General features: G+C 58.0%; 11 protein-coding genes across 11 annotated transcripts; 4 read left to right on the forward strand and 7 right to left on the reverse strand.

Annotated features, from left to right (window-relative positions):
* Positions 1-130: 130 nt before the first annotated feature.
* P168DRAFT_304708 (uncharacterized protein) lies at positions 131-1665 on the reverse strand (the record flags this gene model as incomplete). The annotated part of the gene is made up of 2 exons (XM_024838871.1): positions 999-1665; positions 131-936 (listed from the first exon to the last, which is right to left on the reverse strand). The coding sequence occupies exons 1-2, from the start codon at positions 1657-1659 to the stop codon at positions 131-133; spliced, it is 1467 nt and encodes a 488-aa protein (XP_024693032.1). The 5' UTR covers positions 1660-1665.
* Positions 1666-2554: 889 nt separating this feature from the next.
* P168DRAFT_290502 (putative siroheme synthase) lies at positions 2555-4716 on the forward strand. Its single transcript, XM_024837225.1, has one exon. The coding sequence runs from the start codon at positions 2859-2861 to the stop codon at positions 4524-4526; it is 1668 nt and encodes a 555-aa protein (XP_024693033.1). The 5' UTR covers positions 2555-2858; the 3' UTR covers positions 4527-4716.
* A 439-nt stretch (positions 4717-5155) lies between these two features.
* P168DRAFT_282062 (uncharacterized protein) lies at positions 5156-5653 on the forward strand (the record flags this gene model as incomplete). The annotated part of the gene is made up of 3 exons (XM_024835966.1): positions 5156-5208; positions 5269-5350; positions 5444-5653. The coding sequence occupies 3 exons, from the start codon at positions 5156-5158 to the stop codon at positions 5651-5653; spliced, it is 345 nt and encodes a 114-aa protein (XP_024693034.1).
* A 589-nt stretch (positions 5654-6242) lies between these two features.
* Positions 6243-9374, forward strand: P168DRAFT_282063 (sulfite reductase subunit alpha; the record flags this gene model as incomplete). Its single annotated transcript, XM_024835967.1, has 1 exon — positions 6243-9374. One exon carries the CDS (start codon positions 6243-6245, stop codon positions 9372-9374), a length of 3132 nt encoding a protein of 1043 aa, XP_024693035.1.
* Positions 9375-9636: 262 nt separating this feature from the next.
* P168DRAFT_290504 (phosphatidylserine decarboxylase 1) lies at positions 9637-11911 on the forward strand. Its single transcript, XM_024837226.1, has one exon. The coding sequence runs from the start codon at positions 9810-9812 to the stop codon at positions 11505-11507; it is 1698 nt and encodes a 565-aa protein (XP_024693036.1). The 5' UTR covers positions 9637-9809; the 3' UTR covers positions 11508-11911.
* A 206-nt stretch (positions 11912-12117) lies between these two features.
* On the reverse strand, positions 12118-13491 carry lysB (homoisocitrate dehydrogenase lysB). The gene is made up of 4 exons (XM_024835134.1): positions 13440-13491; positions 13344-13384; positions 13117-13286; positions 12118-13063 (listed from the first exon to the last, which is right to left on the reverse strand). Exons 1-4 carry the CDS (start codon positions 13465-13467, stop codon positions 12220-12222), a joined length of 1083 nt encoding a protein of 360 aa, XP_024693037.1. The 5' UTR covers positions 13468-13491; the 3' UTR covers positions 12118-12219.
* Positions 13492-13616: 125 nt separating this feature from the next.
* On the reverse strand, positions 13617-14385 carry P168DRAFT_327389 (CinA family protein; the record flags this gene model as incomplete). Its single annotated transcript, XM_024841236.1, has 4 exons — positions 14254-14385; positions 14108-14182; positions 13864-14054; positions 13617-13773 (listed from the first exon to the last, which is right to left on the reverse strand). Exons 1-4 carry the CDS (start codon positions 14347-14349, stop codon positions 13617-13619), a joined length of 519 nt encoding a protein of 172 aa, XP_024693038.1. The 5' UTR covers positions 14350-14385.
* Positions 14386-14417: 32 nt separating this feature from the next.
* On the reverse strand, positions 14418-15957 carry P168DRAFT_327390 (MOSC domain protein). Its single transcript, XM_024841237.1, has 3 exons — positions 15837-15957; positions 14629-15778; positions 14418-14576 (listed from the first exon to the last, which is right to left on the reverse strand). The coding sequence occupies exons 1-3, from the start codon at positions 15882-15884 to the stop codon at positions 14542-14544; spliced, it is 1233 nt and encodes a 410-aa protein (XP_024693039.1). The 5' UTR covers positions 15885-15957; the 3' UTR covers positions 14418-14541.
* A 567-nt stretch (positions 15958-16524) lies between these two features.
* lysF (homoaconitase LysF) lies at positions 16525-19201 on the reverse strand. Its single transcript, XM_024841238.1, has 2 exons — positions 19168-19201; positions 16525-19118 (listed from the first exon to the last, which is right to left on the reverse strand). Exons 1-2 carry the CDS (start codon positions 19171-19173, stop codon positions 16794-16796), a joined length of 2331 nt encoding a protein of 776 aa, XP_024693040.1. The 5' UTR covers positions 19174-19201; the 3' UTR covers positions 16525-16793.
* A 207-nt stretch (positions 19202-19408) lies between these two features.
* Positions 19409-21550, reverse strand: P168DRAFT_290508 (serine hydroxymethyltransferase). The gene is made up of 5 exons (XM_024837227.1): positions 21275-21550; positions 21152-21208; positions 20963-21056; positions 20763-20900; positions 19409-20696 (listed from the first exon to the last, which is right to left on the reverse strand). The coding sequence occupies exons 1-5, from the start codon at positions 21422-21424 to the stop codon at positions 19555-19557; spliced, it is 1581 nt and encodes a 526-aa protein (XP_024693041.1). The 5' UTR covers positions 21425-21550; the 3' UTR covers positions 19409-19554.
* A 490-nt stretch (positions 21551-22040) lies between these two features.
* P168DRAFT_290510 (CDC50/LEM3 family protein) lies at positions 22041-24072 on the reverse strand. Its single transcript, XM_024837228.1, has 5 exons — positions 23585-24072; positions 23442-23478; positions 23285-23381; positions 22463-23207; positions 22041-22397 (listed from the first exon to the last, which is right to left on the reverse strand). Exons 1-5 carry the CDS (start codon positions 23664-23666, stop codon positions 22189-22191), a joined length of 1170 nt encoding a protein of 389 aa, XP_024693042.1. The 5' UTR covers positions 23667-24072; the 3' UTR covers positions 22041-22188.
* Between the last annotated feature and the right edge of the window lie 110 nt (positions 24073-24182).

Raw genomic sequence — 24182 nt, forward strand, 5'->3', positions numbered from 1 at the left:
CAAAATACTATACTATCCTATAGACATCAACTGGTATACCCGTAAACAAAAGCTAACATAATAAACAATAAAAGTCAAGATCTAATTAGTACGATTACCACTCCCATCCCATAAACGTAAGCATAAACATCTATCGCATCCAACTCTTCCTATCAACAACCCCACTCTCCCCCTCCCCCCACACCGCCGCATAAGCAGGCAGCGCCATCTCCCTCGCAGGATCATAATCCATGAAACTCATAATATGCTGCTGATTTCCGTCCCCGACGCCATCACACCCGGGCACGACGTCCTCCTCGTCCAGGCGCTCCATGTTGGCTGTTAGGACGACCCCGTCGTCCGTGATGATCGGCATGGATGGTCCTGCGGCTTGCATGTCGGAACATATGGATGGAGTTAGGCCTCGTGTGGGACCCCGCCGTGGGAGGTTGATTAGTTCGCGGCTGCTTTCTGCGGCTAGTTCGGCGCGTTGTCGGTAGAAGCCTGTGTCGGAGAGCTCGGGCGTTATGTGGGTGTGTCGGTTTGGTGCTGGTTGGGTCCGTCGGGGTGGTCTGGGGACCGGGGCTGGGACTGGGTCTGGGGGGTTTGGGGCTGGGGCGAGGCGGGCCCGGGCGAGGTGAGCTGGGGGGAGGTGTGTTTGGGTGATTCGGGGGGGAGCGAGCTGTGCTGGAGGCAGTTGTGCTGGGGCGAACTGGGCCGGGATGCCTCGTGGAAGTGGTCTGAGTGTCGGCGCTGGTACCGGTGCCGGTGCTAATACTTCCCGTGGAGGGGCTTGCGTAGAGAGTTGGATTGGGATAGATGGTGGAGGGGGCACAGCGGTGTTGGTGCGCGAGGAATTATGGGAATATATTGGGTTGGCTGTCGGGGACGACGAGGAGGATCCGATGATGGACTCTTGAGTGTATAAAGAAAGCGATGGAGGCCTGTCTCTCTTATCTGTAACGGTTGTGCAGTTAGTTATAGCCTGAAGTATGTCTCTCAACTAGGGTGTCGCATACAGTGTAAGAATCCGGTGGTGGATCGGCCAAAGCGTCGGGTTAGTTTTTCGGTGATAGTATCAGGTTTCTGCCCTGCGTAGTGGGGTTTCCGCCAGTTTCGACGATCATATGTTCGATGGCGCTTCTTGCGTGCCCTGTAGAGCAGCCAGCAGAGCAAAGCCAAGAGCAGTAGTGCAGCAATTCCTCCCACGACACCCCCTATGAGAGCGCTGTTGTTTTTGGACGGGCTGGAAGATACGGGGGCAGGGGTAGCGGTCTGCGTGGTCGTGGGGGTCGTCGAAGCTATCTCTCCGGTTGTCACGGCGCTTGATGAAGAAGTGGCTGTAGATGTTGGCTGTTCGGAGAGTTCTGTGGTGGTTTCTGATGCGGTCTCGGTCTGAGACTTAGTCTCACTTGTTGAAGCTGGAGCAGGTGGCGCTCGAGTCGTCTCGGGTGGAGTCGAATTTGTCGTTAACGCAGCTTTTGGAGTCTCCTCCTGAACCACAATCGTGTGAGTAGTCGTATCCGGTGCCTTCGTCGTCTTGTGAGTCGCAAATTCTTCTTCCTTGGGACCGGAGTCTCGACATATCCCGTCCGTACATGGATCGTGCGAGCAGCACCCCGAATACCCTCTTGCGCTGCAGACATACCACGCCCCGCCACTGGAACACGTCCCCGACATATTGTGATACTGACGGATCCCCGATGCGCGAGTAGAATAGATTTACGGGGGTAATCAAGAAGAAGTCAGGGAGATCTTTCCTAGTACGGAAGATCGGACGACGAACGTCTTTCGACCAGTGTCAAGGAGGGCCAAAATCGGACGTTCTTTGTCTTGCGATGGTGACGCTGATTCCGTGGTCCGATCCATCCAGCAAGAAATTTGTCTGGCTCTGGCCTTCTGTCTTGCTACAATATTCTGTATTGGGGAAGTCAGGAATCACGAACTCTTGCTGGTGATCTACATCCGTCGGCCATGTTCACTCTACTTACTCAGAGTCATCCTGCTCCCAACCTCTCTATCCATCGGACCAGTCAAAGTATGACACTCATCGCTATGGTTGCATCCATTACACTCATTCCATTTAGACCCAACCATCCTCATTGCCAATGTGGGCCGTTCTTTGTGGACTCGTAGCTCTGTCGGCGAACAAAGAAGTAAATGATCGAATCGAATCTGTGCTCGGTTCATCCTGAGACACGCCATCCCCATTCCACCGTAACCTGACAAAATCCGGTGTAACTGACGGGGGCTGAGGGCGCATTCCAAATCCTTCTGAAACATCGCCCAGGAGCCCAGGAAACCGGGTTTCGCACTCCCTCGTTCTGACTCCGTTCAGGGTACATACAGGTCACATGACATTGGGTCCTTGGCACGGTATACGCACGTGATGGATATTAAGGTGCTGACTCAGCTGTGTTCCTGCACACATCATGATCACGCCATTCCGCTTTAACCGCTTTGGGATATTTGTAGAAAAGCCCCAGGCAGGAACCTCTATAGAAACATCTTCTCTGCCTCTCTGTGCCTCTCTGTATCTGCATTCTTTATAACTAAACCTAGGGGACTTGATTCACGTCCATAACCTTTCCTCCGTATCTTTGTTCATATTGGTCATTGCACTGAAACCTTATCGCATCGACGTCCATCCTTATCGCGGCCTCATCCAATCAGGCGTGGCCGATTGACGCATCTCCGCGGAGTTTTGGATCATCTCGAACTGATAACGATCTGACCATTACTGCCCCTCGATCTTCTTCTTCTTCTTATACCTCTTCTTCCACTATTTAAATCTGCATGGCCCTGGGTCACTCTTGATTACGGTTGGATTCAAAGCATTATAAAATTTCCAGACCGGATAGGTCCAGACTGGCAACACCATGAAAGACTCCAGTGATACCACACCCGCACCCCTCTTGACGGCCACCAATGTCGACTCCCAAACTCATCTGATCATCGGGGCAACTCCCTTGGCTGCCGTGCGCGTAGCGAAGAGTCTCGAGGCAGGCGCACATCCTGTTCTGATCGCCCCGGCCACCGATCGGTTACAGCCCACCCTTGCAGAACGGATCGACAATGGCTCCGTGCGCTGGGTCCAAAGAGATTTCCAGGACAGCGACCTGACCACCCTGGGTCGGGAAGAGGTCGACCGTGTCGTCGACATGGTCTTTGTCACCCTCGACGGCAATCATGCCTTGCGCCCACACATCTCCAAACTCTGTCGACGGTTGCGCATCCCCATCAACGTCACCGATGCCCCCGATCTCTGCACCTTCAGCCTGCTTGCCACTCACACGGACGGGCCCCTTCACATCGGCATCACAACATCCGGGAGAGGCTGCAAGCTGGCGTCCCGGTTACGGCGAGTAGTCGCCGCGTCACTCCCCCCAAATCTGGGGACAGCCATCGACCGGCTGGGCGCCGCGAGACGCCGTCTGTGGGCGGAGGACTACGCCGCCGGGCTGTGCGACGATCCTCTGGAGGATGACGACGACGATGCAACGGGCCAGAAACATACCTTCAACACGCTTGTCACGCCTGACGACGTGACGGCCGCCAAGACCCGGCGCATGCGCTGGTTGTCCCAGATCTGCGAATATTGGCCGCTTGGGAAACTGGCCAACATCACGGATGCGGACATCGATGCGATCTTGGATGCATACTCGTCGGGGAAATCGAGCACCGACTTGGCCAATGACAACGGAGTCCTCCAGCGCCAGGGCAAGATTATCCTGGCCGGCTCGGGTCCAGGAGACCCCGATCTGTTGACCCGCGCCACCCACAACGCCATCCAAGGGGCAGACCTCATCCTGGCGGATAAGCTGGTGCCTGCACCGGTCCTGGAACTGATCCCGCGCCGCACCGAGGTGCGCATCGCACGGAAGTTTCCCGGGAACGCGGACCAAGCTCAGGAGGAATTCCTACAGATGGGACTGGAGGCCCTACGGCAGGGACGCCAGGTGCTACGACTCAAGCAGGGCGACCCGTATCTCTACGGACGCGGCGGGGAGGAGTTTGACTTCTTCCGCGCCCAGGGATACCCCCCCGTCGTGCTTCCGGGTATCACCAGCGCGCTAAGTGCGCCGCTCTTCGCGGACATCCCCGCCACCCACCGCGGGGTGGCGGACCAGGTGTTGATCTGCACCGGAACGGGGCGCAAGGGCGCGGCTCCAGAGCCCCCCACCTACGTTTCCACCCAGACGGTGGTGTTCCTCATGGCGCTGCACCGGTTGTCGGCCCTCATCGAGTCTCTGGTCACCGTGCCTGAGGGAGCGCGTCCCCGGACGCCCTGGCCCAAGGACACCCCGTGTGCCATCATCGAGCGTGCCTCGTGCAGCGACCAGCGCGTGATCCGATCTACTTTGGAAAACGTCTGCCTAGCTTTCGAGGCCGAGGGTTCGCGCCCGCCGGGCTTGTTGGTTGTCGGCGCCAGCTGCCACGTGCTGCACCACCCGGGCGATCAGAAATGGACGGTCGAGGAGGGTTTCCGGGGACTCGACGAGTTGCGGGTTTTGGACACGGCGATGGCGACACCGGATACGGTGTAAATGGCTGCTTTCCTTATGATATGGGTATTTACGATTGACGATCTGCATGGGTGCATATACTGGCCGGGCGTCAGGAGATTGGATGATGGACTTGATAGGAGGAGAATAGCGCTTGTATTTTGATGTATATATTTTGGACAATTATTACCACACTCATAGCGCCGCTTGTATATATATATCCTTTCTTTTTCCTCATCCATATCAACTTTACTTATCCTCGTGTACCACCATGCCAGAGGGGGAATGAAATATATATATTGCTCTGTTGACTACTCTAGTCAAATTGCATTCGTTCCGAAGACAGATTTGCACAATAATCCCCCGTAAAAACTGCCAATTACATTACCCAGACGGTCAAATCATATAAGATACATGATGCCAAACAACAGTTTGGACAAAAGAGTCCAGAGTATAAATTGGACGCCTGAGGTCTGTGGTGCCACTAGAGACCAACTGAACTAGACCAGGACAGGCTAGCCCGGGATGGGTCTCGGGCGCTAGATCACCCGTCACGTGTCATCTCCACAACGACATCATTCTCCCCGTCAGCTCACTCTGTACTCTGTAGTCTGCATCGAGAACGACGCTCGGCTTCTAATCTACACACTATCAGACTATCTATTGGCATCATGTCGTCGAAACCAAACAACCTCTACATGTCCAACGGGCAGGTTCTGGACAAGTACGCCCCCATCCTTTAATCCCTGGACTGAACGCGAACCCATACTAACTGTCTCCCCAGACCCCCACTGACCGTCCGTCTCTCCCGCTTCGTCGAAAACATCTATGTCTTCTTTGGCCTCTACTTCGTGAGCCTATTCTCCGTACGTTATTGACAATTCACCCATAGCCATCATCTCAGCGCGGGTCGACCCCGCGGTTTTCGACCTCCTGAGCACCTGCTAACCCCACCTCAGTTCGACCCCTACAGCGCCGCCCAAAACTCCAAGTTCAACGTCGTCAGCTCCCCGAATCGATCAAATACGCGGTCCCGCTGGGGTGGAAGTAGTGGTGGCGGTGGCGGTGGTAGCGGCGGCGGCGGTCCAGGCGGTCCCGGTGGGTTTGGACCGCGACGGATTGGCCGGGTGGACGATGTTCGCGGGCCGGAGTGTAAGAGCTGTGGCTAGGAAGAGCGGGTATGGTGGACTATGGGCATGGTGGCCTTGCGTGGGTCAGGATGTTCTGGTATGCTGTTTTGTCCTGTGCTGACGGGACTGATGTACAGATAACGGAAATGCATGAGACCTATTCTTTCTCTTTTTCCTATACTGTGGGGGGATGATATGATCGGCCTTTGCCTTCCTTTGAAACCCATCACGACTTGGGCAGTACGGGCTTCACTGAGCTCAAGCGTGACCTTGCTCAGCTCAAGCCTCGGCACGGGTGATGTGAACTGCAGTCTATGCCTCAGGCAACGAACTTGGAGTGACTGCCTCAGGCAGCGAAGCACACCATCGACGGCCGCTGAGTCATCTCGCCCGAGAGCGGAGGCGGTGGGGATTCTGCCGTGAAATCTTGCACGATCAAAAATTGCGTGATCCGCACTATTCCGCATCGGGACGGGGTGCCTGGGGTTTTTCTATACTTCCCCCGGCAGTCCCCTCGATTTGATGACCATTCCCCTCTCTCTCTGTTTTCTTTCTTATCTTCATTGCCTCTTGTCTTCTCTCTGGTGATATCGGTTTTTTTCCCCCGGTATCAGGACAAGAATTCACAATGGGCTCCTCTCAAGCCCTGTCTGCCCTAGGCGGGCCGACCTATACAACCGCCCAGAACCTTGTCCAGCAAGTAGCGTACGTCCTGAGTGACAAGATCTTTTCTTACTCCCCTGAGTCCTTCGATCTGGATGTCGCTCTTCGCGAGTGGGCCGCCAACAAGGACCTGAACGCCAACGGCGAGGCGCCTGCGTTGAACGCCATGGAAACCCGCCATGGCGCCGGCAACATCGCCCTCGGCTACCTCTTTTCCCAAGACTTCGACCTGAAGAAACGCCATGTGCCCCAGGGCATCGTCGCGTCGTCCGCCACGCTTCCCTTCATGCGCTCCGCCCTGGAGCAGCTGTCCCTTCTGTACTCCGTCGCCAGCCCCGTCGCCGCGCACGTCGCCGCCGTCGACTATGCCGGTGAGGAGGGCCTGGTCTCCGACTATGCCTCCGCCTTGTCTCTGGCTGAGGAGTTGGGCCTCGGTCTCGTGTCCAGTGCCTCCGTCCACGAGACCCAGCACATGGCGCTGTTGACGACGCTGCTGGCCTCCGTGCTGCCTTCCCTGCATATTTATGATGGCGTTCGGGTGGGTCGGGAAAACACTCGGGTCATCGACGTCTTGGATCAGGCGGGTCTCTCGCGCACCTATGAGACCGTCCGCAAAACCCTGGAGGACTCCCGCAGCCGCCACCTGGACGCCCAGGGCAAGCTGTTGGAGTTGCTGCAGTCGCTTAACGGCGAATTGGGCACCGACTACGGTCTCTTCGAGTACCACGGCCATGCCGAGCCCCTGGCTGTCCTGGTGGCCTTCGGCACCGTCGAGGCGTCGATGACCGCTCAGGTCGCTCGCTCTCTGGCCAAGGACGGCGTGCAAGTGGGTGTGGTCAACGTCCGCGTGTATCGCCCCTTCGTGGAGGAGGAATTCCTCCGTGTGCTGCCCCAGTCCGTCAAGACCGTCGGTGTGCTCGGTCAGGTGGACACCGCACAGGCGGTGCAGGAGTCCGGTGTCCGCTCGGCGCTGTATGAGGATGTCCTCGCAGCGCTTACCTTTGCCAACGGTCGCGAACACACGCCGGCGTGTGTCGACATCAAGTATCCTCGTTCCCAGCGCTGGGATCTGATCAGCACTGCGGCCGCCTTCCAGCTCTTCGTCGAGAAGCCCATTGTGCAGGTTGATAGCCAGACCACGCCCCTGCAGCTCCTCGACCCCACTAGCGTGCAGGAGTATTCGTTCTGGGACGTCGACTCCTCGCGCTCCGCCGATGCCGCCGCCACGCTCGCCCAGGCCCTGGCAACGGATTCCGCCAGCAACGTCACCACGAGCCAGGCCCATGACAACCTGGTCCAGGGCGGTGCCATCCGCGTGGACATCCGCAAGAGCGCCAAAACTCTGGATGCGCCCTACGCCGTCACGGCGGCCGACACCGCCTACGTGGGCGACATCAGTCTGCTGGGCGATGTGGACGTCCTGGCGTCCGTCAAGGAGAACGGCAAGGTCATCGTCAATGCCCCGGGCGTCAAGGACGATGAGCTGGAGAAGAAGCTCCCCGCCGCTTTCCGCCTCGCGGTTGCCGAGCGCGGCATCTCGCTGTACCTCGTCGACCCGTCCGCCGTCGAGGCTTCCGCCGAGTCCCCGGTTGTCCAGTCCGCGTTCCTCCGGGTGGCCCTGCCTGCTCAGGAGAGCGCCGTCCTGCAGAAGCTGGGCTCGATCGCTGGCAACGCCGAGAGCCTTCAGACCGCCAGCAACGACCTGGAGAAGACGCTGCGCAAGTTCGACACCCCCGAGGCGTGGAAGACCCCCGAGGAGGGCTTCCAGGCGCCCCAGCTGCCCAAGGACCTCTCGGCCAACAGCTTCGTGTCGTTTGACAAGTCCGAGACCGAGCCGCCCACCCTGCTCAAGGACTGGCAGACCGCCGCTAAGGGTCTGGCCTTCAAGGAGGCCTTCGGCACGCAGACGGTGCTCCGGCCGGACCAGGCCACCCAGACCTTCACCGTCCACGTCAAGGAGAACCGCCGGCTGACTCCCGAGACCTACGACCGCAACATCTTCCACATCGAGTTCGATCTCGGCGACTCGGGCCTCAAGTACGATATTGGCGAGGCCCTGGGTGTGCACTCCGAGAACAACCCCAAGGATGTCGAGGAGTTCATCCAGTTCTACGGACTCAACGCCGAGGACGTGGTCGAGGTGCCCAGCCGCGAGGACCCGGCCGTTCTGGAGAACCGCACCGTTTATCAGGCGCTTGTCCAGAACGTCGACATCTTCGGTCGCCCGCCCAAGCGCTTCTACGAGACCCTGGCCGAATTCGCTGCGGACCCCAAGGAGCAGCAGGACCTGCTCACGCTGGGCGGCCCCGCCGGCGCCGAGGAGTTCAAGCGCCGCGCTGAGGTGGACACCATCACCTACGCGGACGTCTTGCTGCAGTACCCCTCGGCCAAGCCGGATTTCCACAACCTGGTCCGCATCGTCAGCCCGCTCAAGCGCCGCGAGTACTCGATCGCCTCGTGCCAGAAGGTGACGCCCAACTCGGTGGCCCTGATGATCGTCGCCGTCACCTGGACCGACCCCCAGGGCCGCGACCGCTTCGGCCAGGCCACCCGCTACCTCAGCGGCCTGCGTCCCGGCAGCCCGATCACCGTCAGCGTCAAGCCGAGCGTGATGAAGCTGCCGCCGCGGTCGACCCAGCCGCTCATCATGGCGGGCCTGGGCACCGGTTTGGCGCCCTTCCGGGCGTTCGTGCAGCACCGCGCACTCGAAAAGGCGCAGGGCAAGGAGATCGGCGCCGTCCTGCTGTACATGGGCTCGCGTCACCAGCGCGAGGAGTACTGCTACGGCGAGGAGTGGGAGGCCTACCAGGAGGCGGGTGTCATCACCCTGCTGGGCCGGGCCTTCTCGCGTGACCAGCCGGAGAAGATCTACATCCAGGACCGCATGCGCGAGAGCCTGCCGGAGATCGTCGACGCGTACATCCGTGAGGAGGGTGCCTTCTACCTGTGTGGCCCGACCTGGCCCGTTCCCGACGTCACGGCAGTGCTGGAGGAGGCCATTGCCACCGAGGCCAAGGGCCGGGGCAAGAAGGTGGAGACGCGCAAGGAGATCGAGAAGTTGAAGGATGAGGAGCGTTACGTGTTGGAGGTGTACTAGTTTAATGTCCTTGCATCATGACGATAGACGTGACGATATAGTCCTAGAATAATGTGATACGCATGCACCATAGCAACTTTTTCTCAGCGTATATACAAAATGAATGTGAAATCATAAATGGCTGACTCACAATGCAGGAGATGTTCTGCCGGCAGAAGAGGCGGTGAACTGCCTCGGATGATCGTCCGCCGCCCGCACTCGATTGGGAATAGCTTCAAGTTTCTTCTCCCCTTTAGGGTCCTGTGCGCCGGTCTTTTTTCTCGTCTTTTCACCCCGTTTTGCTAGGCCCGTTGCTGCGACCTATTCTCGTTGTGCATGTCGATCCGTCATTCCTTCGAATCAAATCCGTCCCAACAACTTTCTCCACCGGGTATGATGTCCCGGCACTGATTCCTGGTCTTTTCCTTCCCTCCCCTCCCTTCCCCTCCCCCGATCATGTCCGCGTGCCTCTCCGCCCGTTCGCTACTTCTTCGACGCTACCCTCCTGCTGTCGTTCCATCCGGGGTGCGATCCGGTTCAGTGAAGATGGTATCTTCCTACACCAGCTCCGCCTCCGGGGAACGCAAAGCGACCACCGTGAGGCACTTTTCGACATCCTGGAAGTCCGACCATCAACAACAACACAACCGCCAACACCAGCAATACCAGCAGCAGCAGCAATACTACCAGAATTACAAGTCCCGCGGGAACTTTGGCTCCCGCCTCCGCTTTGCCCTCCGCACCACCAAGGTCGAATGGTACCCGATCCCCATCGGTCTGGGTATTGGTCTGCTCGGCATCCTCCAATTTTACAAATCGCAACGGGCTGAGCGGGAGCGGCGCATCCGCGAGGAGGAAGGTGAGGGTTATGAGTTCTCCAAGCCGCCGCCGCGACAGCGCATCCGGCCCAGCGGACCATGGCAGGTGCAGATCATGTCGACGCTGCCGCTCAAGGCCATCTCGCGACTCTGGGGCCGCTTCAACGAGCTGCCGCTCCCCTACTACCTGCGCGTGCCGGGCTTCAAGCTGTACTCGTGGGCGTTCGGCGTCAACCTGGACGAAGTTGCCGAACCCGACCTCCACACCTATCCCAACCTGGCCGCCTTCTTCTACCGCAAGCTCAAGCCCGGCGTCCGTCCGCTTGACCCGGACCCGCGCGCCATCCTGTCCCCGTCTGACGGTCGCATCCTGCAGTTTGGTTTGATTGAGCGCGGCGAAGTCGAGCAGATCAAGGGCGTGACGTACAGCCTGGACGCGCTCCTGGGCGCCGCCACGCCGTCCCGCGCCGACCACACCAAGAAGTTTTCGGACCACCAGGCGGAGCCGCCTCAGAAGGACGCGGCCGACATGCTGGCCGACGAGGAATTCGCCCAGATGAACGGCATCTCGTATACCCTCCCGACCCTCCTGGCAGGTGATTCCCACGGCGCCCGCAAACGCTCCGCCTCGATGGACGCGTCGACCGAGCCCCGCGCGGCCGCCGAAGCGGAAGTCCGCGAGGATCTCGCCCGCGGCGACGGCACGCCGTGGTACGCCCCGCAGCCGGCCACCAACAACGCCCTCTACTACGTGGTCATCTACCTCGCGCCCGGCGACTACCACCGGTTCCACTCGCCCGTGTCGTGGGTCGTCGAGAGCCGGCGCCACTTCGCCGGCGAGCTCTACTCGGTGTCGCCCTACCTGCAGAAGCACCTCCCGGGTCTGTTCACGCTCAACGAGCGCGTCGTCCTGCTCGGCCGCTGGCGCTGGGGCTTCTTCAGCTACACGCCCGTCGGCGCCACCAACGTCGGATCCATCAAGGTCAACTTCGACTCCGAGCTGCGCACCAACAGCCTGACGACCGACACCGCCGCCGACATGGCCGCCCTCCTGGCCGCCAAGCGCGGCGAGCAGTACCCGGGCTTCGTGGAGGCCACTTACCTGCACGCGAGCCGCACCCTCGGCGGCCACCCGCTGCAGCGGGGCGAGGAAATGGGCGGGTTCCAGCTGGGCAGCTCCATCGTGCTCGTCTTTGAGGCCCCTATGGGCCATCGCCGCTCCTTCGAACAGGGCTGGGACGGCGGTGAGCGCGAGGGCGGCTGGAACTGGGCTATTGAGAAGGGACAGACGGTGCGGGTTGGAGAGAAGCTGGGGTATGTTGATATCAAGCAGTGATCCATCCTCATCCCACTATCTCCCCACCTTGTCCCCAAATCATGACGACGGATGTAATGGAACAACAACAACACAACAAAAAAAAAAAAAGCGGAACGATGATATGCACTTTTCATTCCTCTTGGTACGGTCGACATCCATACCCTTCCTTTTCTTTTCCTTCTTTCCCTTTGGACAGGAGCAAGGATAGGAAGAATTAAGGATCACTCGATCGATCAAGTTCAACAAACAAGGATACGGAACCTACCTATTCAACATAATATTTAGTATTGCATAGGGCGTTGACGGGAGCGTGTTTTTTTTTTTCTTTTTTTCGTTTCTCTTTTCTTCCTGTCTTTTCTTATATTGTTTATTATTATATTTTTATAAATATACCATTGGTCGTGTATTAATTACTATTTATTACTTAGTTTATTCATCCTTTTGGTCGTGATTCTTAACTTGGATCTTGATGGAGGGTTTGACTCTTGAGTCAACAGAAAAAGAACGTGAAAACAGAAATTCAATGCATGTCAGGTCGGATCATCTGAAAGAGAGCAGTAAACAGATGACAGACTAAGAAGTTGAAGTCGAATTAGAAAAGGAAATAAAGGAAATGAAATGGAAATGGAATAGATATGAAATGATAATCAACCAATCACTTTTATCTATCTATACATCTGTTCTTCTTCCAGCTATTTACCCCACCTACAGTACAGCAAAGACAGGGCAATTACAACCGCTTCAGCACATCATCCAGCACCTGCTGCGTGGTAGCCTTACCGCCCATATCAGGGGACAAGAACTTGGCCTCATCAAGGTTGCCATCGACAGCAGCGTAGATCTTCGCGGCGGCGGTCTCCTCACCCAGGAATTCCAGCATGAGAGCCACACTGCGCAGCGTGGCGATCGGGTTAGCGATGCCCTTGCCCTCGATGTCCGGGGCACTGCCGTGGCAGGGCTCGCCGATGGCGAAACCGTCGCCGACGTTAGCGGACGGAACCAGACCCAGACTGCCGACCAGCGCGGCGGCGCCGTCGGACAGGATGTCGCCGTATAGGTTGGGCGCGACGATCACGTCGTAGTACTCGGGCTGGCGGAACAGCTTGTACACCATGGAGTCGACGATCTGCTCCTCGACGGCGACGGAGCTGAAGCGCTCGGCGGCCAGGGCCCGTCGCGAGGCCTCGCGGAAGAGCCCGTCCGTCTGGGACAGCACGTTGGACTTGTGCGTGATGGTCACCATGGGGTTGGGGCGGAGGGGCGGGGCGGGGCCGACGTCGCGGATCTTCTGGCGGCGGAGGGCGATCTCGCCGGCGATGGTGGCGATGCGGGAGGAGGCGCCCTCGGAGATGCGCTTGATGGCCTCGGCGACTTTGCCGTTGGGGGTCTCGTAGGTCTTCTCTTCCTTGACGTAGAGGTCTTCGGTGTTTTCGCGCACGATGACCAGGTCGATGGGCGTGGTGCCGCTGCTGCCGGTGGTGGTCTTCACGGGGCGCACGTTGGCGTACAGGTCGAGCTTCTTGCGCAGGGCGACGATGGGGGAGGAGTACCCGGCGACTTTGGTGCTGGGGGAGCTACCGTATTTATTAGAATGGCGTGGAGATATATACGGAAGATGGGGATGTACCTGACCGCTCCGAAGAGAGCACCATCGCACTCCTTCTTCAGCGTGTCGACCGTCTTGTCCGGAAGGGCCGTGCCGGTGCGGTTGAAGGTGTCGAAGCCGGCGTCCAGGTCGACGAAGCTGAACTTGAGGTTCAGCGAGGCGGGCAGCGACTCGAGGACGCGACGACCGGCCTGCAGAGATTAGCGGGACAATTCCTTCATGCGGTGGACTGTCGGTCTGGGTCGTACCGGGATGACCTCACGGCCAATGCCGTCACCGGGGATGAGACCTACACAAGGATTAGCAATTGAACATATCTATACCAAGAAAATAAGGGGAAATACCAATACGGAGGGTACGAGCAGCAGCCATGATGTCCTGAGCGGTAGAGTCACAGACTGAAGGTGGGAGGAGGAAGAGAAGAAAAACATCCGGCATCGGAGATCGATTAGATCCTGGCGGGTGATTATTGTGCCGTTCCGCTGCTAGTCCCGAGGTCCGCTGTCTACTTCCGTGAATAGTTACAGACTCGCAACCCTCCCCAACATCACATCTCGCAACAGTGTCAACCCCACTCTCACAAAAGCAACCATATTCGCCTCGCGATTCGCACTTCCCGTGTCCTCCTCCCGCGTATACGTCCCTTGCGCTGTTGCAACCGCCACAGCCACGTATCCGCTGGACCCCACATCTATCCGTCAGCATCCCGTTTATCCGTTTGTGAGCATGGCCCCGTGAGGCACAAAAAGGATAGGGGGATAAACATACGGCGTGCGATTCCGTGTCGTCCCTCCCGTAGGACCCGCGGTGCCGCTCTCGCTCACGGTGTAGGTTGAGCCCAGCACGCCGCGGACATGCTCCGCTAGTCCGGCGACGATTTCCGGTGTTGGGCCCTTGTAGTTTTCGATGTGGGCGGGGGTCCAGCCGGCGAAGGCGAGGCGAGATTCGAGGGTGTAGACCTGGTTGTGCTTTAGTGTGTGCGTATAGTAAGCGGGGTATATTGGAGGCGTACGGTTAGACCGCCTTTGTAGATGGATGAGGCGCCTGGGCTGGAGAGGAGACAGGCGGAGGTGAGGCCTCCTGCGGCCTATATAAATATACAGATTGATGGTTAGTTGGTGATGGAAGTTATAGCGGGGTAGAGGTCGGGGGATGTGCCGTTTCTGCCACGGAGACGGTTTCTTTCCGTTCGCGAAGGAGCTCGAAGACTTCTTGGATGAGGGGGCGGAGGGAGGCCGGAGGGAATTCACTCATGATGATGTTGTTATCCTTTGATACAGTACTAGGACGATGAAAGTAAATAGATGTTAGAAAGGTAAGATGAATGGATGAGGGGTTGTTGATTGCTAATCGACGACTACTGCATGTCTTGGCATGTTCATCTATATGCATGTCGATGCTACAAATGCCATGACACTTTGGCCTATAAGTAATCCTACAGTCCATCTACGCTGCGACAGGCTGCCCCACCTCGGGCCAATCTGTAGCATGTCAGTCCCAGCATCCTAGCCGTATAGATCGTAGAGAACTCACCGCAAATCTCCCGCTCCGCCGCCCGCCGCAACACCGTCACTGCGTCTCCCCGGCGTATCCGCATGTTCTCCGACCCCCGGTCCAAAAAGGTATACCGTCCAAACACCGGGTTCCACTTCGCACCCCGGTCCACCCGGCGATCTCTCATGAGCTTCTTGAGGGCCGTCCCCGCCTCCCCGGTGCCCATCTTCCCCGTGTCGTAGTCGACATTGATGCTCGAGCACCGGATACAGTTGGCCGTCAGCAGCAGCCGGGCCGGTCCGTCCCCCACCGACAGCTCCGCCCAGAAGTCCTCCTCGAACGGCTTCTCCACCCCGGACACCACGATATTGGGCCGGAACTTGGTCACGTCCATCTGGACATCACCCTGGAAGCGCCCGGACAGATCGTTGACCGATGCCTCCGAGACGAGCAGATACGGCGCGACGTCGGCAAAGGTAATCTTCTCCTCCTTGCGCTTGCCCCCGCGCGACGAGACATACCGACCCAGCAAGCTCGACAGCAGCACGGCGCCCGCCGTCGCCGCCAGGTTGGGCCATGCCAACGCGTCCGCCCACGAGGACACCGACAGGCCGACCAGGTTCAGCGCGAGAGTCACTCCCGCCAGGACGGCCAGTGACCGTGTCGACACCAGCGGCGGGGCCGACTCGCGGTGCGCGGCGCTCTTGCCGGGGGGGAAGCTCCCCAGGACGCGCCGCGAGTGCGGGCCCAGATACGCTAGCACCACACGATATCCGAAACACGCGCTGAACCAGTCATTGTACGCGCTGCCCATGTTGTATCCTTTCGTCGGACTCGAGTGCATCAGGATGTCCAGCTGCTCCAGTCCCTTGACATTCGGGGTGAGTGGGATCTCGAGGGTGCGGACGCGCGAATCATCATTGTTGTTGTCGTCAACGCCGGGTGGGTGATATCGCACGATGACCTTGCCGTCGCGTTTCTTATCGCCCGAGGGGAAGACGATGTCGGTGGTGAACAGGCCCATTTCGGGGAAATGGGGCACGTGCATGTTCTTCAGGGTTTCGACGCCATCGTCTCCGTCGACGACCTTGAGTAGCATAAATCGACGGTCATATTCAAAGCCCGTAAATGTCAGACGCGCATCGGGGACTGCGATCCCACGAAGGGATTTGATGGGATAGGTGTAGAGCTGGCCGGACGTACCGTGGTTAGTCGGGGATGATTAGTACAATGCGGGGAAGACCGACCTGGTGGATCTGCATCGTGGGGGTTCGGATAGCGATAGACCTGGTCATGGACCGTGGTCAGTCGAGCGACTCGCGTATAAGTTGGATACTATATAGAAGGAATGAAGGATAAGGAAGAAAGATTGCAGGAAAGTGGAGGAAGAGTCAGATTTCTGAGTCACGAGGATCGCGACATTCCAGATCCAGTGACTTGTCGATCAACACACATCAGTCCATTTCCCCAATATCGCACTACTCCATGGTCTGTATTTGGGTTATTCTGCCTATACTTCTTGATACTCTCTTGTATTGAATTATTTTTTACGGAGAAGATTGAAATAATTCCATTTCAACAGTTGAGGGTAGGGAACTATGACATGATCCATCACATAGCTGACCAATACGGAACTATGCATGTACATCTATAGGTATAGTAGCATATATAACACACACAGAGAGAGAGAGAGACATACAAACGACACCTGTGCCCTCTTGTCGAGATAGTTCGCGATGAAAACCCGTCTAGCCCTGGGAAGGCCAACAGGGCTGCATTCGAGAATCTCGCACGTATTGCCGTCAGATGGCCTAAGTCGCTGCTTGCTTGTATAATGTACTAATCCCAGGCCACCCGACCAACCGTCTACAGTTTCTAGCATATAACAATACTATACGGAGGAAATAAACATGAACAAATCTCTAGTCAGACTTTTAATCTATCTATATATACATGAATCATCTAAAGCCGTAGTCTACAAGATGAACAGCCGAATCCCAGTCCAGTCAACAATCAATCAATCAACCCCAGCTCGAAATGACAAATGAACAGTGCAGACGACTGCACGGCGTGGGTATAATCGGGTTTGCGGAGCCCAGCACTATTCAACATGACGGGGGAACGAAGTGCGGCTTGCCCTTTATGGGCGAAGCATCAATGAGCGAAGCACGAATGGGCTAAGTGTCGAGGGGCTTTTTAATAGTCTAAGCATCAATCGCATTCTTCACCCACTTCTCCAACCCCCCCTTGGCAATGATCTCCTGCACATTAGGCGGCAGCTCGCCAACCTTATGCGACCACTTGGGTCCGTTCGGGCCCTCCTGGATCTCGATACGGCTGCGTCGCACGTCCCAGGTGAGAATCCACCCCGTGCGGCGCGTAGCCTGCTGGTCCGCGCCGAAGCTCTCGCGCAGTCGGCTGATCAGCCGCGGCACTTCCAGACCCATCAGGGCGTTGTTGATGCTGTTGCGCGAGAAGATGTTGCCGAAGCTGCCGGCCACGACGAGCGGGATGCGCTTCGCCAGGATGGCCGTCGCGGCCTGCTCGCGCGAGCTGCCGCAGCCGAAGTTGAAGCCGGTCACTAGGATGTCGCCCTCCTTGGCGATCGAGGAGAATGTCGCGTCGTAGTTGGACATGCATACCTCGGCCATGGTCTCCTCGGGGACGTTGTCCTGGTAGGTGTATTTGCCGGGGTAGATGCCGTCGGTGTTGATGTTGTCGGCGTCGCAGAAGACGATCTCACCCGACACGGACTCGGGGAATCCAGGGTACACTTGGGTTAGGCCCTCGTCGTTGTCAGCGGTGGCGTCCTCCGTGGCCTCCTCTGCAGGAGCGAACTTCTTCTCCCCGTCGGCGACCAGGTCGTCCATCTGGCCGAGGACCTTCTCCAGGGCTTCTTCCATCGTGAGCATGCGGTCCTCCTCGCGGATGCCGTCACCCTCGCCGCGGACCACACCCGTCCACCCCTCGGGGGTCTGGTACCAGCCCGGACCGCTCAGCGTGCCGCTCAGCGCGCTGGCGGCGACCACCTCGGGGCTACCCAGGTAGGCCTTGGCGTCGGTGCTGCCCATGCGGCCCTTGAAGTTGCGGTTCGACGCGCTGATGCCGACCTCGCCGGGCTCCAGCAGGCCCGTGCCCAGTCCGATGCAGGGCCCGCAGCCCGCGGGAAGGGGAGTGGCGCCCGCCTCAAGCAGGGTCTGCCAGTCGCCGGCGCCCTCGGCCGCCAGCTGCTCCGGGATGGAGGCCGCCGCGATGTAGAACTGCACACCGTCCGCGATCTTGGGGACCGTGCCGCCGTTCTTCTCTGCGGCCTCCTTGAACACCTTCGCGGCGGCCGCGATGTCGGACGCGCGCGAGTTGGTGCACGACACCAGGTAGGCCTTGTTGACCTTGATGCTCTGGGCCTCCAGCTCCTTCAGCGGCGTGGCCACCTTCACCGAGTTAGGCCCCGACACGTACGGCGACAGCGTCGAGAGGTCCAGGAAGAGCTCCTTGGCGTACTTGGCGCCCTTGTCGGCCGTCAGCGGGTTGCTGAACAGCTGGTCGAGGATCGGGTGGGTGAACCGCTGCGCCGCCAGCGTCTTGAAGGGCCCGTCGGCCAGACCCATGGCGGCCGTCGTGGCCTTGCCCTTCAGCCATCCCTGCAGGATGCCGTCGATGGGGAACAGGCCGGACAGCGCACCCCACTCGGTGGTCATGTTGGCGATCGTCAGCCGGTCGTCGACGGGCAGGCTGGCCATGGTCTCCTCCGAACCGGTGAACTCGATCGCGTGGTTCAGCACGTCGTCCTTGTCGAACAGGCCGCAGAGCGCCACGATCACGTCCTTGCCCGTGACGCCCGGGGGCAAGATGCCCGTCAGGGTGACCTTGGCCACCGGCGGGATCTGCCACCACGTCTTACCCGTGGCCCAGATACTGGCGCCGTCAGTCCGCACGATCGGGGTGCCCAGGCAGCCGACGCCGCCGTACATGTTGCTGTGGCTGTCCGACGCGACCACCAGGGTGCCCGGCCAGGCGAATCCCTCCTCCACCATGATCTGATGTCCGATGCCGCGCCCCGCGGGGTAGAACTCCACCCCGTGCTGCTTGGCGAACTCCTCGATCTGACGGTACTTCTGCAGGTTCTTGTCCGACTTGTTCTGGACGTCGTGGTCGAGCGTCATGACGATCTGGTCGGGGTTGTGCAGCTTGGAGGCACCGATGGACATGAACTTCAGCGCGACGGGCCACGAGTTGTCGTGTGTCATGACCCGGTGCGGCGAGATGGTGACATAGTCGCCCGACTGGACAAACTTGTCCTGGGCCAGGCCCACGGAGTACCGCTGGACGATCTTTTCGGTCAGGGTCTGCGGGACGGCGCGAGAGGTCTGCAACGACGAGTACAGGGCGGCGGAGGCCGGATCATCCAGCTGCGAGTGGAAGACATCGGAGAAGTACAGGCGCGTCGAGGCAAAGGCACGGCGTTGGAAGTTGTTCGGGACGGGACCGTGGCGCAAGAACGTCCGGCCACCGGATGGCAATAATCGTGACTAGACGGGGTTATTATGATTGACGAATCCAAGAGAGGATTGAACATACTGTCATTGTGACCAGCCAGCCGGATAGATGGTTGGATAATGTGAGGAATAGATGTTAGAGAAGAGAAGAAAGGCGGAGGAGAAAAAACGCGAAGGCGAATAAACGCCCGTCGATTGGCAATCCTGGGGCAGGAATGCCAAGCCCGACGGGCCGTTATCGGAGGTTTCCCATCTGGGTCTATCCTGACTCAGGCACTCTAATGATGGATAACTTCAGTTTGATGGACATGTTGAAGTCCAATGGATTGTCATCTACGGTACATGCATACATACATAGTGATTCAAATAAATGAAAAAAAAAGGAAAAAAAAAAAAAACTGAAAGGGTCATCAAACAGATATCATGAACAAAACACCTCCCGAAGCATCAAAATCTAGTGCCGATATTTTTACTCGTCCTTCCACGGCAGGCTGAAGGTGCCAACCCAGTCCTCCACCTCCTGTCGCAGGAGCACGATATCCGAGATCTCCTCACCCTCGCCCAGGTAGTTCAGGAACGCCTTGACGGTGCCCGGGTTCTTCACGCCCTGGGAGGCGGCACTCTCGCGCGCGGCCTTGTCCAGCTTCTGCGTGATGATGACGGCCCGGTCGACAATGTCCGCCACACGGCGGAAGTCCTCGGGCTGGAAGCCACGGGTGGTCATGGCCGGGGTACCCAGACGCAGACCGCCGGGCTTGAGGGCCGACTTGTCTCCGGGCACGGTGTTCTTGTTGCTGGCCACGCCGCACAGCTCCAGGACGCGCTCCACGCGGGCGCCGTCCACGCCGCGGTTCTTGAGGTCAACCAGCACCAGGTGGTTGTCGGTGCCGCCGGACACGACGTTGTAGCCGAGGCCGCCGTTGTTGAGCGGGTTGCCGAGGCGGTCGGCCAGGGCCTTGGCGTTGGACAGGACGGTCTCCTGGTAGGCCTTGAACTCGGTCGTCTGCGCCTGCTTCAGGGCCACGGCCAGCGCCGTGATGGTGTGGTTGTGGGGCCCGCCCTGGTGGCCGGGGAAGACGGAGGCGTTGATGGGGTTCTCCAGGTCGTACATCTCCGGGTTGCCCTTCTTGTCCGTCCGGCGGACACCCTTGCGGAAGAAGATCATGGCACCGCGGGGACCGCGCAGCGACTTGTGGGTCGTGGTGGTCACGACGTCGGAGTAGTTGAAGGGGGAGGGGACCACGCCGGCGGCGACCAGGCCCGAGATGTGCGCCATGTCGCTCATGAGATAGGCGCCGGAGGCGTCGGCGATCTCGCGGAAGCGGGGGTAGTCGATCAGACGGCTGTAGGCCGAGGTACCGGCGATGATGAGCTTGGGGCGGTAGAGCATGGCGTTCTTCTCGAGGGCGTCGTAGTCAATGAGGCCCGTCGACTCGTCGAGGCGGTAGGGGAAGGTCTCGAAGTACTTGGAGATGAAGGAGATCTTCTTGGTCGGGGTCTGGTAGCCGTGCGACAGATGACCGCCGTGGGGCAGGTCGAGGCCCATGAGACGGTCGTGAGTGTTGAGCAAGGCGGAGATGGCATACAAGTTGGCGGGCGAGCCCGACAGGGCTGTTTTGATGCGTTAGCTTCATCCTCCTCCAGTCTCGTCTCCCTCAATTTCTTCCATCGACTTACGCTGCACGTTCACGCCCCATTCCTCAGGGCTGAGACGGAAAGTCTCCAAGGCACGTTGTTGGCAAAGACGCTCCGACTCGTCGATGTGTTCATTTCCACCGTAGTACCGGGCGCCGGGATACCCCTCGGAGTACTTGTCTACACCAATTAGTACTATTCTGGCGGGGCAGCCCACGGATTGGGGAAAGGAAGAAGCTCACTCTGCATCACACTGCCCAAGGCATCGAGAACGGCTTGCGATGTGAAGTTCTCCGACGGGATCAGGTTAATGAAGTGCTTCTGACGTTTTTTCTCCTGTCGAATACCGCAACGTCAGCACACACACACGATCCCACCATTTCCGACTACCACCGAAGCCATTGAGGGTACATGGGAAGGATGTGACCTACCTTCTGGAGAATCTGGTAGATGGTGGGGTCCTCTTCCTGGAGGTGTGCGGAGAGCAGCTACAACGACGTCAGTCAACCGGATTTCAAGTCCATTCACGCCGGCTTGCTAGGGACAATGCGCACATGTTGTTGTCCATCGCTGTTGGAGGATACACTCCGCAATTGCGAAGCAGGTCTGGCGATGGCGGCGGAGACGGGGCGGAGATGCGAGGGGAGAGAGCTTGCGGCCCGCGGGATCAACCGCGCCGCCTGTCGACTACAACGACCGAGCATGGTGACTGAATAGACACCTGAAAACAATGAAGTCGAAGGGGGGGGAGAAGTGGGGGAGAGGAGGATGTCGAAGTGAGAGGGGTAGAGAAGAAGAAAAGAATCCGGAGAAGTGCAGCTCGATAGATAGCATTACCCACAGGTTCCTTGCTCCATCGGAATCACGGGCTTCTGTGATGACGGGGAATCAGTTGCCCGCGGAAAGCCACCACGCTAAACTCAATCGGGTCTAGTGTCTCCGACCCTCGGAACTCCAGTTTTTCCATTCCTGGACTTAAAACGCGTCATCACGAGATTCCCGCCGTCTCTTCTTCTTCTCTTTTTCTTCTCACACAACTAAATCCAAGATGAAGAGATGGCGTTCGTCTGTGTCAGTTCTCGTGGATGGATCGGCTTCGGCTGGTCTATCCCGGGCGATGCTGCAATGTCCCCGCCTATCACCATCCAATTTGGGGCAATTTGATTCCGTCGGATTGGACTTGTTGTGTTATGGTTGCCATGACGTGGCATTGGCCTGAGGCATCGAGAGTGGGCATGTATATGGAGCTTGAGGTTCTTCAGTACCTCAAGCTATATTATACTGCACCCTGGACGTGGGTGGACTACATGGTTACTCTGGTTTAAATCAACGAGTTCAATCCAATATATCACAACAATCTCCCGACAAAAAAAAAATAACAATCAAAAAGAATTAGAAAAAGAAAAGAACAAAATCCAATCCCGTCGTAACTCCCAGTAGATCACCCCAAATCAACATATATACAACACTAGTGGTGTCTGTTCCAAGACAGATACTGGTCATCACCAACCTTCCGTGGGCGCAGAACCGCCGTCAGGGTGAACACGACACCCACCAAGCAACACAGCGCCCCGACCGCCACGTAGGCAATCCCCGCAAACGAGTTCTTGCCGCCCACCACCGTCCGCGTCGTAAGGAGAATCGACTTGGTCCCTTCGTAGGGAATGACGGGAAATCCTACTCAGCATTAGCAAAACCTGTCTTGTATAGCAACACTTGAGAGATAAAAGGATCAAACGTACGGTACCCAATCTCCAGCTCGTAGGTGCCCGGCGTCAGGGCGACGTCGTCGTTCCGCAACGCCATCTTACTGAAGTTCGGCAGCGCGGCCGTTCGCATCCACACGTGGAACTCCTCCCACTCCTGGAGGTTCGGGATCGGGTGTTCGTCGGTATACACGCCGCCCGGATAGCGCTCGACCCAGTACCGGGGCGGCACCACCTCCCAGTTCTTGTACTTGGTGGGCTTGAACTGCTCCCGGTCGCTCTTCCAGGCGATGCCCTTGTTCGTCATGGGATACTCGCCCGTGATGTGTCCGCTGCGGTCCACCCGCTGCGGGCTGTCGAAGGTGTCGTTGAACATGGAGTTGGCGATCGCCCCCGCCGGGTAGTACGCCTTGCCCGTCTCGCAGTCCAGGTCCACCGACTTGGCGGGATCGCACTTCAGCGTTCCGCCGTTAATGGTCTGATTGCTCACCCAATCCCCCTGCAACTGCTGGATGTTGAGGGACTTGGTGTATTTGCGGTGATTCTGGTAAAAGTTGGTCAATTGGTAGTAGAGGAACACCGGGGGTCCCATGGTATCCGGGATGTCGAATCGCAAGGTGCATTTCTTCGGCGTGGTCGTATTGTCGTGTTGCCAAATGGGCGCGAACGATTGTTTGGCTCCGAAGGACAGGGCGAAATTGTCCTTGGGCATCGGCGAGAAGTCGGGCGCGGCGGGCGCCTGGTACAGGCAGTCCGTGTAGTTGATCTGGATCTCTTGGACCTGTGGCACAAGTATAGAGTGTTAGACGGTCATATCATAGCACAGACGTCGGTGCATCGCAAGAGGGGATGGCATACCGTATTGCTGCCCCACAACAGAACACCCCCCAGGGGCGAAAAGAAGATGGCGAGGGAGAAGAAGACGGGAAGCACCGTCTTCGGGGTCAGCATGGGCCTAAACGTCGCGATTAGAAGAGATTTCCCGCAGAGATTTGGCTGCGAGGCTCTGGCTTACTGGAAGGCCTTGAGCCGCTGTTGCGCAAAGTCATTGTCTACCGGTGGCGGGACCTGGTCAGCTTCGTGATCACAACCTTGGGGGGATCGCAGTCGGTCCAGACCGAGCACGCGACCGAAACAGTTCTTGAAGAGCATGCGTACACTTTGGCTTCTTGACTTGGGTCTTCTCATTGCTCTCTTCGGCTCGGTAGCCCGGTTCCTCATATGGGTCGGCCTGCGCCATCTTGTGCTGATACCGTGCAGCTGGTCAAGGACGGCTATCTCGGAATCAGGACCAGACGGGGGATAGTGAAATTAATAGCTGTCGAACATAAACCACCCACGAGCCATAGAACAGATCAAACTGGGCTAGGCGATAAGAGTAAAAAAGAGAAGACACGAAAGAAAAAGGCAGAAAGTTTAAGATGACGTGGGGACGCGGCAAGTGAATTAATTGTTCCCAGCCTTAGGCGACTAGAATCGAGCCCGAAACCGCCAAGAAACTATCAGGGGGATCAACTGGAGCGGGAAACGATAGACCTCGACTGGTGGATTCGAGATAAAGAATGGATTTCAGAGACACGGTCAATCAATCAATCAATATATAAGGACGTATGTTGAAAACAGAGAGAAGACTCAGGACAAAAGAACAATAATCAATCTGAGACGAGCGTCAGATCCGACCGTTCCATTCATTAATCCATGCCATGCATGATTATTCATCGCCACCACTCACAATTCGGACAAACCATGCAAACCA

The sequence above is a fragment of the Aspergillus campestris genome, assembly GCF_002847485.1.
Source record: "Aspergillus campestris IBT 28561 chromosome Unknown P168scaffold_6, whole genome shotgun sequence".
In the NCBI taxonomy this organism is placed as follows: domain Eukaryota; kingdom Fungi; phylum Ascomycota; class Eurotiomycetes; order Eurotiales; family Aspergillaceae; genus Aspergillus; species Aspergillus campestris.

Bases quoted from the DNA above. Each gene is read 5' to 3' on its own strand.
- P168DRAFT_290510 (XM_024837228.1), bottom strand. From the start codon at position 23,666: ATGGCGCAGGCCGACCCATATGAGGAACCGGGCTACCGAGCCGAAGAG. The intron at 23,479-23,584 runs GTACGCATGCTC...CGCCACCGGTAG, and splicing joins CCAAGTCAAGAAGCCAAAGT to ACAATGACTTTGCGCAACAG. The intron at 23,382-23,441 runs GTAAGCCAGAGC...CGCGACGTTTAG, and splicing joins CAGCGGCTCAAGGCCTTCCA to GCCCATGCTGACCCCGAAGA.
- P168DRAFT_290504 (XM_024837226.1), top strand. From the start codon at position 9,810: ATGTCCGCGTGCCTCTCCGCCCGTTCGCTACTTCTTCGACGCTACCCT.
- P168DRAFT_290508 (XM_024837227.1), bottom strand. From the start codon at position 21,424: ATGCTCGGTCGTTGTAGTCGACAGGCGGCGCGGTTGATCCCGCGGGCC. The intron at 21,057-21,151 runs GTAGGTCACATC...GGTATTCGACAG, and splicing joins TCTACCAGATTCTCCAGAAG to GAGAAAAAACGTCAGAAGCA. The intron at 20,901-20,962 runs GTGAGCTTCTTC...TAATTGGTGTAG, and splicing joins CTTGGGCAGTGTGATGCAGA to ACAAGTACTCCGAGGGGTAT.
- lysB (XM_024835134.1), bottom strand. From the start codon at position 13,467: ATGGCTGCTGCTCGTACCCTCCGTATTG. The intron at 13,385-13,439 runs GTATTTCCCCTT...ATCCTTGTGTAG, and splicing joins TGCTCGTACCCTCCGTATTG to GTCTCATCCCCGGTGACGGC. The intron at 13,064-13,116 runs GTACATCCCCAT...TAAATACGGTAG, and splicing joins GCTCTCTTCGGAGCGGTCAG to CTCCCCCAGCACCAAAGTCG.
- P168DRAFT_327390 (XM_024841237.1), bottom strand. From the start codon at position 15,884: ATGACCAGGTCTATCGCTATCCGAACCCCCACGATGCAGATCCACCAG. The intron at 15,779-15,836 runs GTCGGTCTTCCC...ACGTCCGGCCAG, and splicing joins CCACGATGCAGATCCACCAG to CTCTACACCTATCCCATCAA. The intron at 14,577-14,628 runs GTGAGTTCTCTA...GACATGCTACAG, and splicing joins GGCGGAGCGGGAGATTTGCG to ATTGGCCCGAGGTGGGGCAG.
- P168DRAFT_290502 (XM_024837225.1), top strand. From the start codon at position 2,859: ATGAAAGACTCCAGTGATACCACACCCGCACCCCTCTTGACGGCCACC.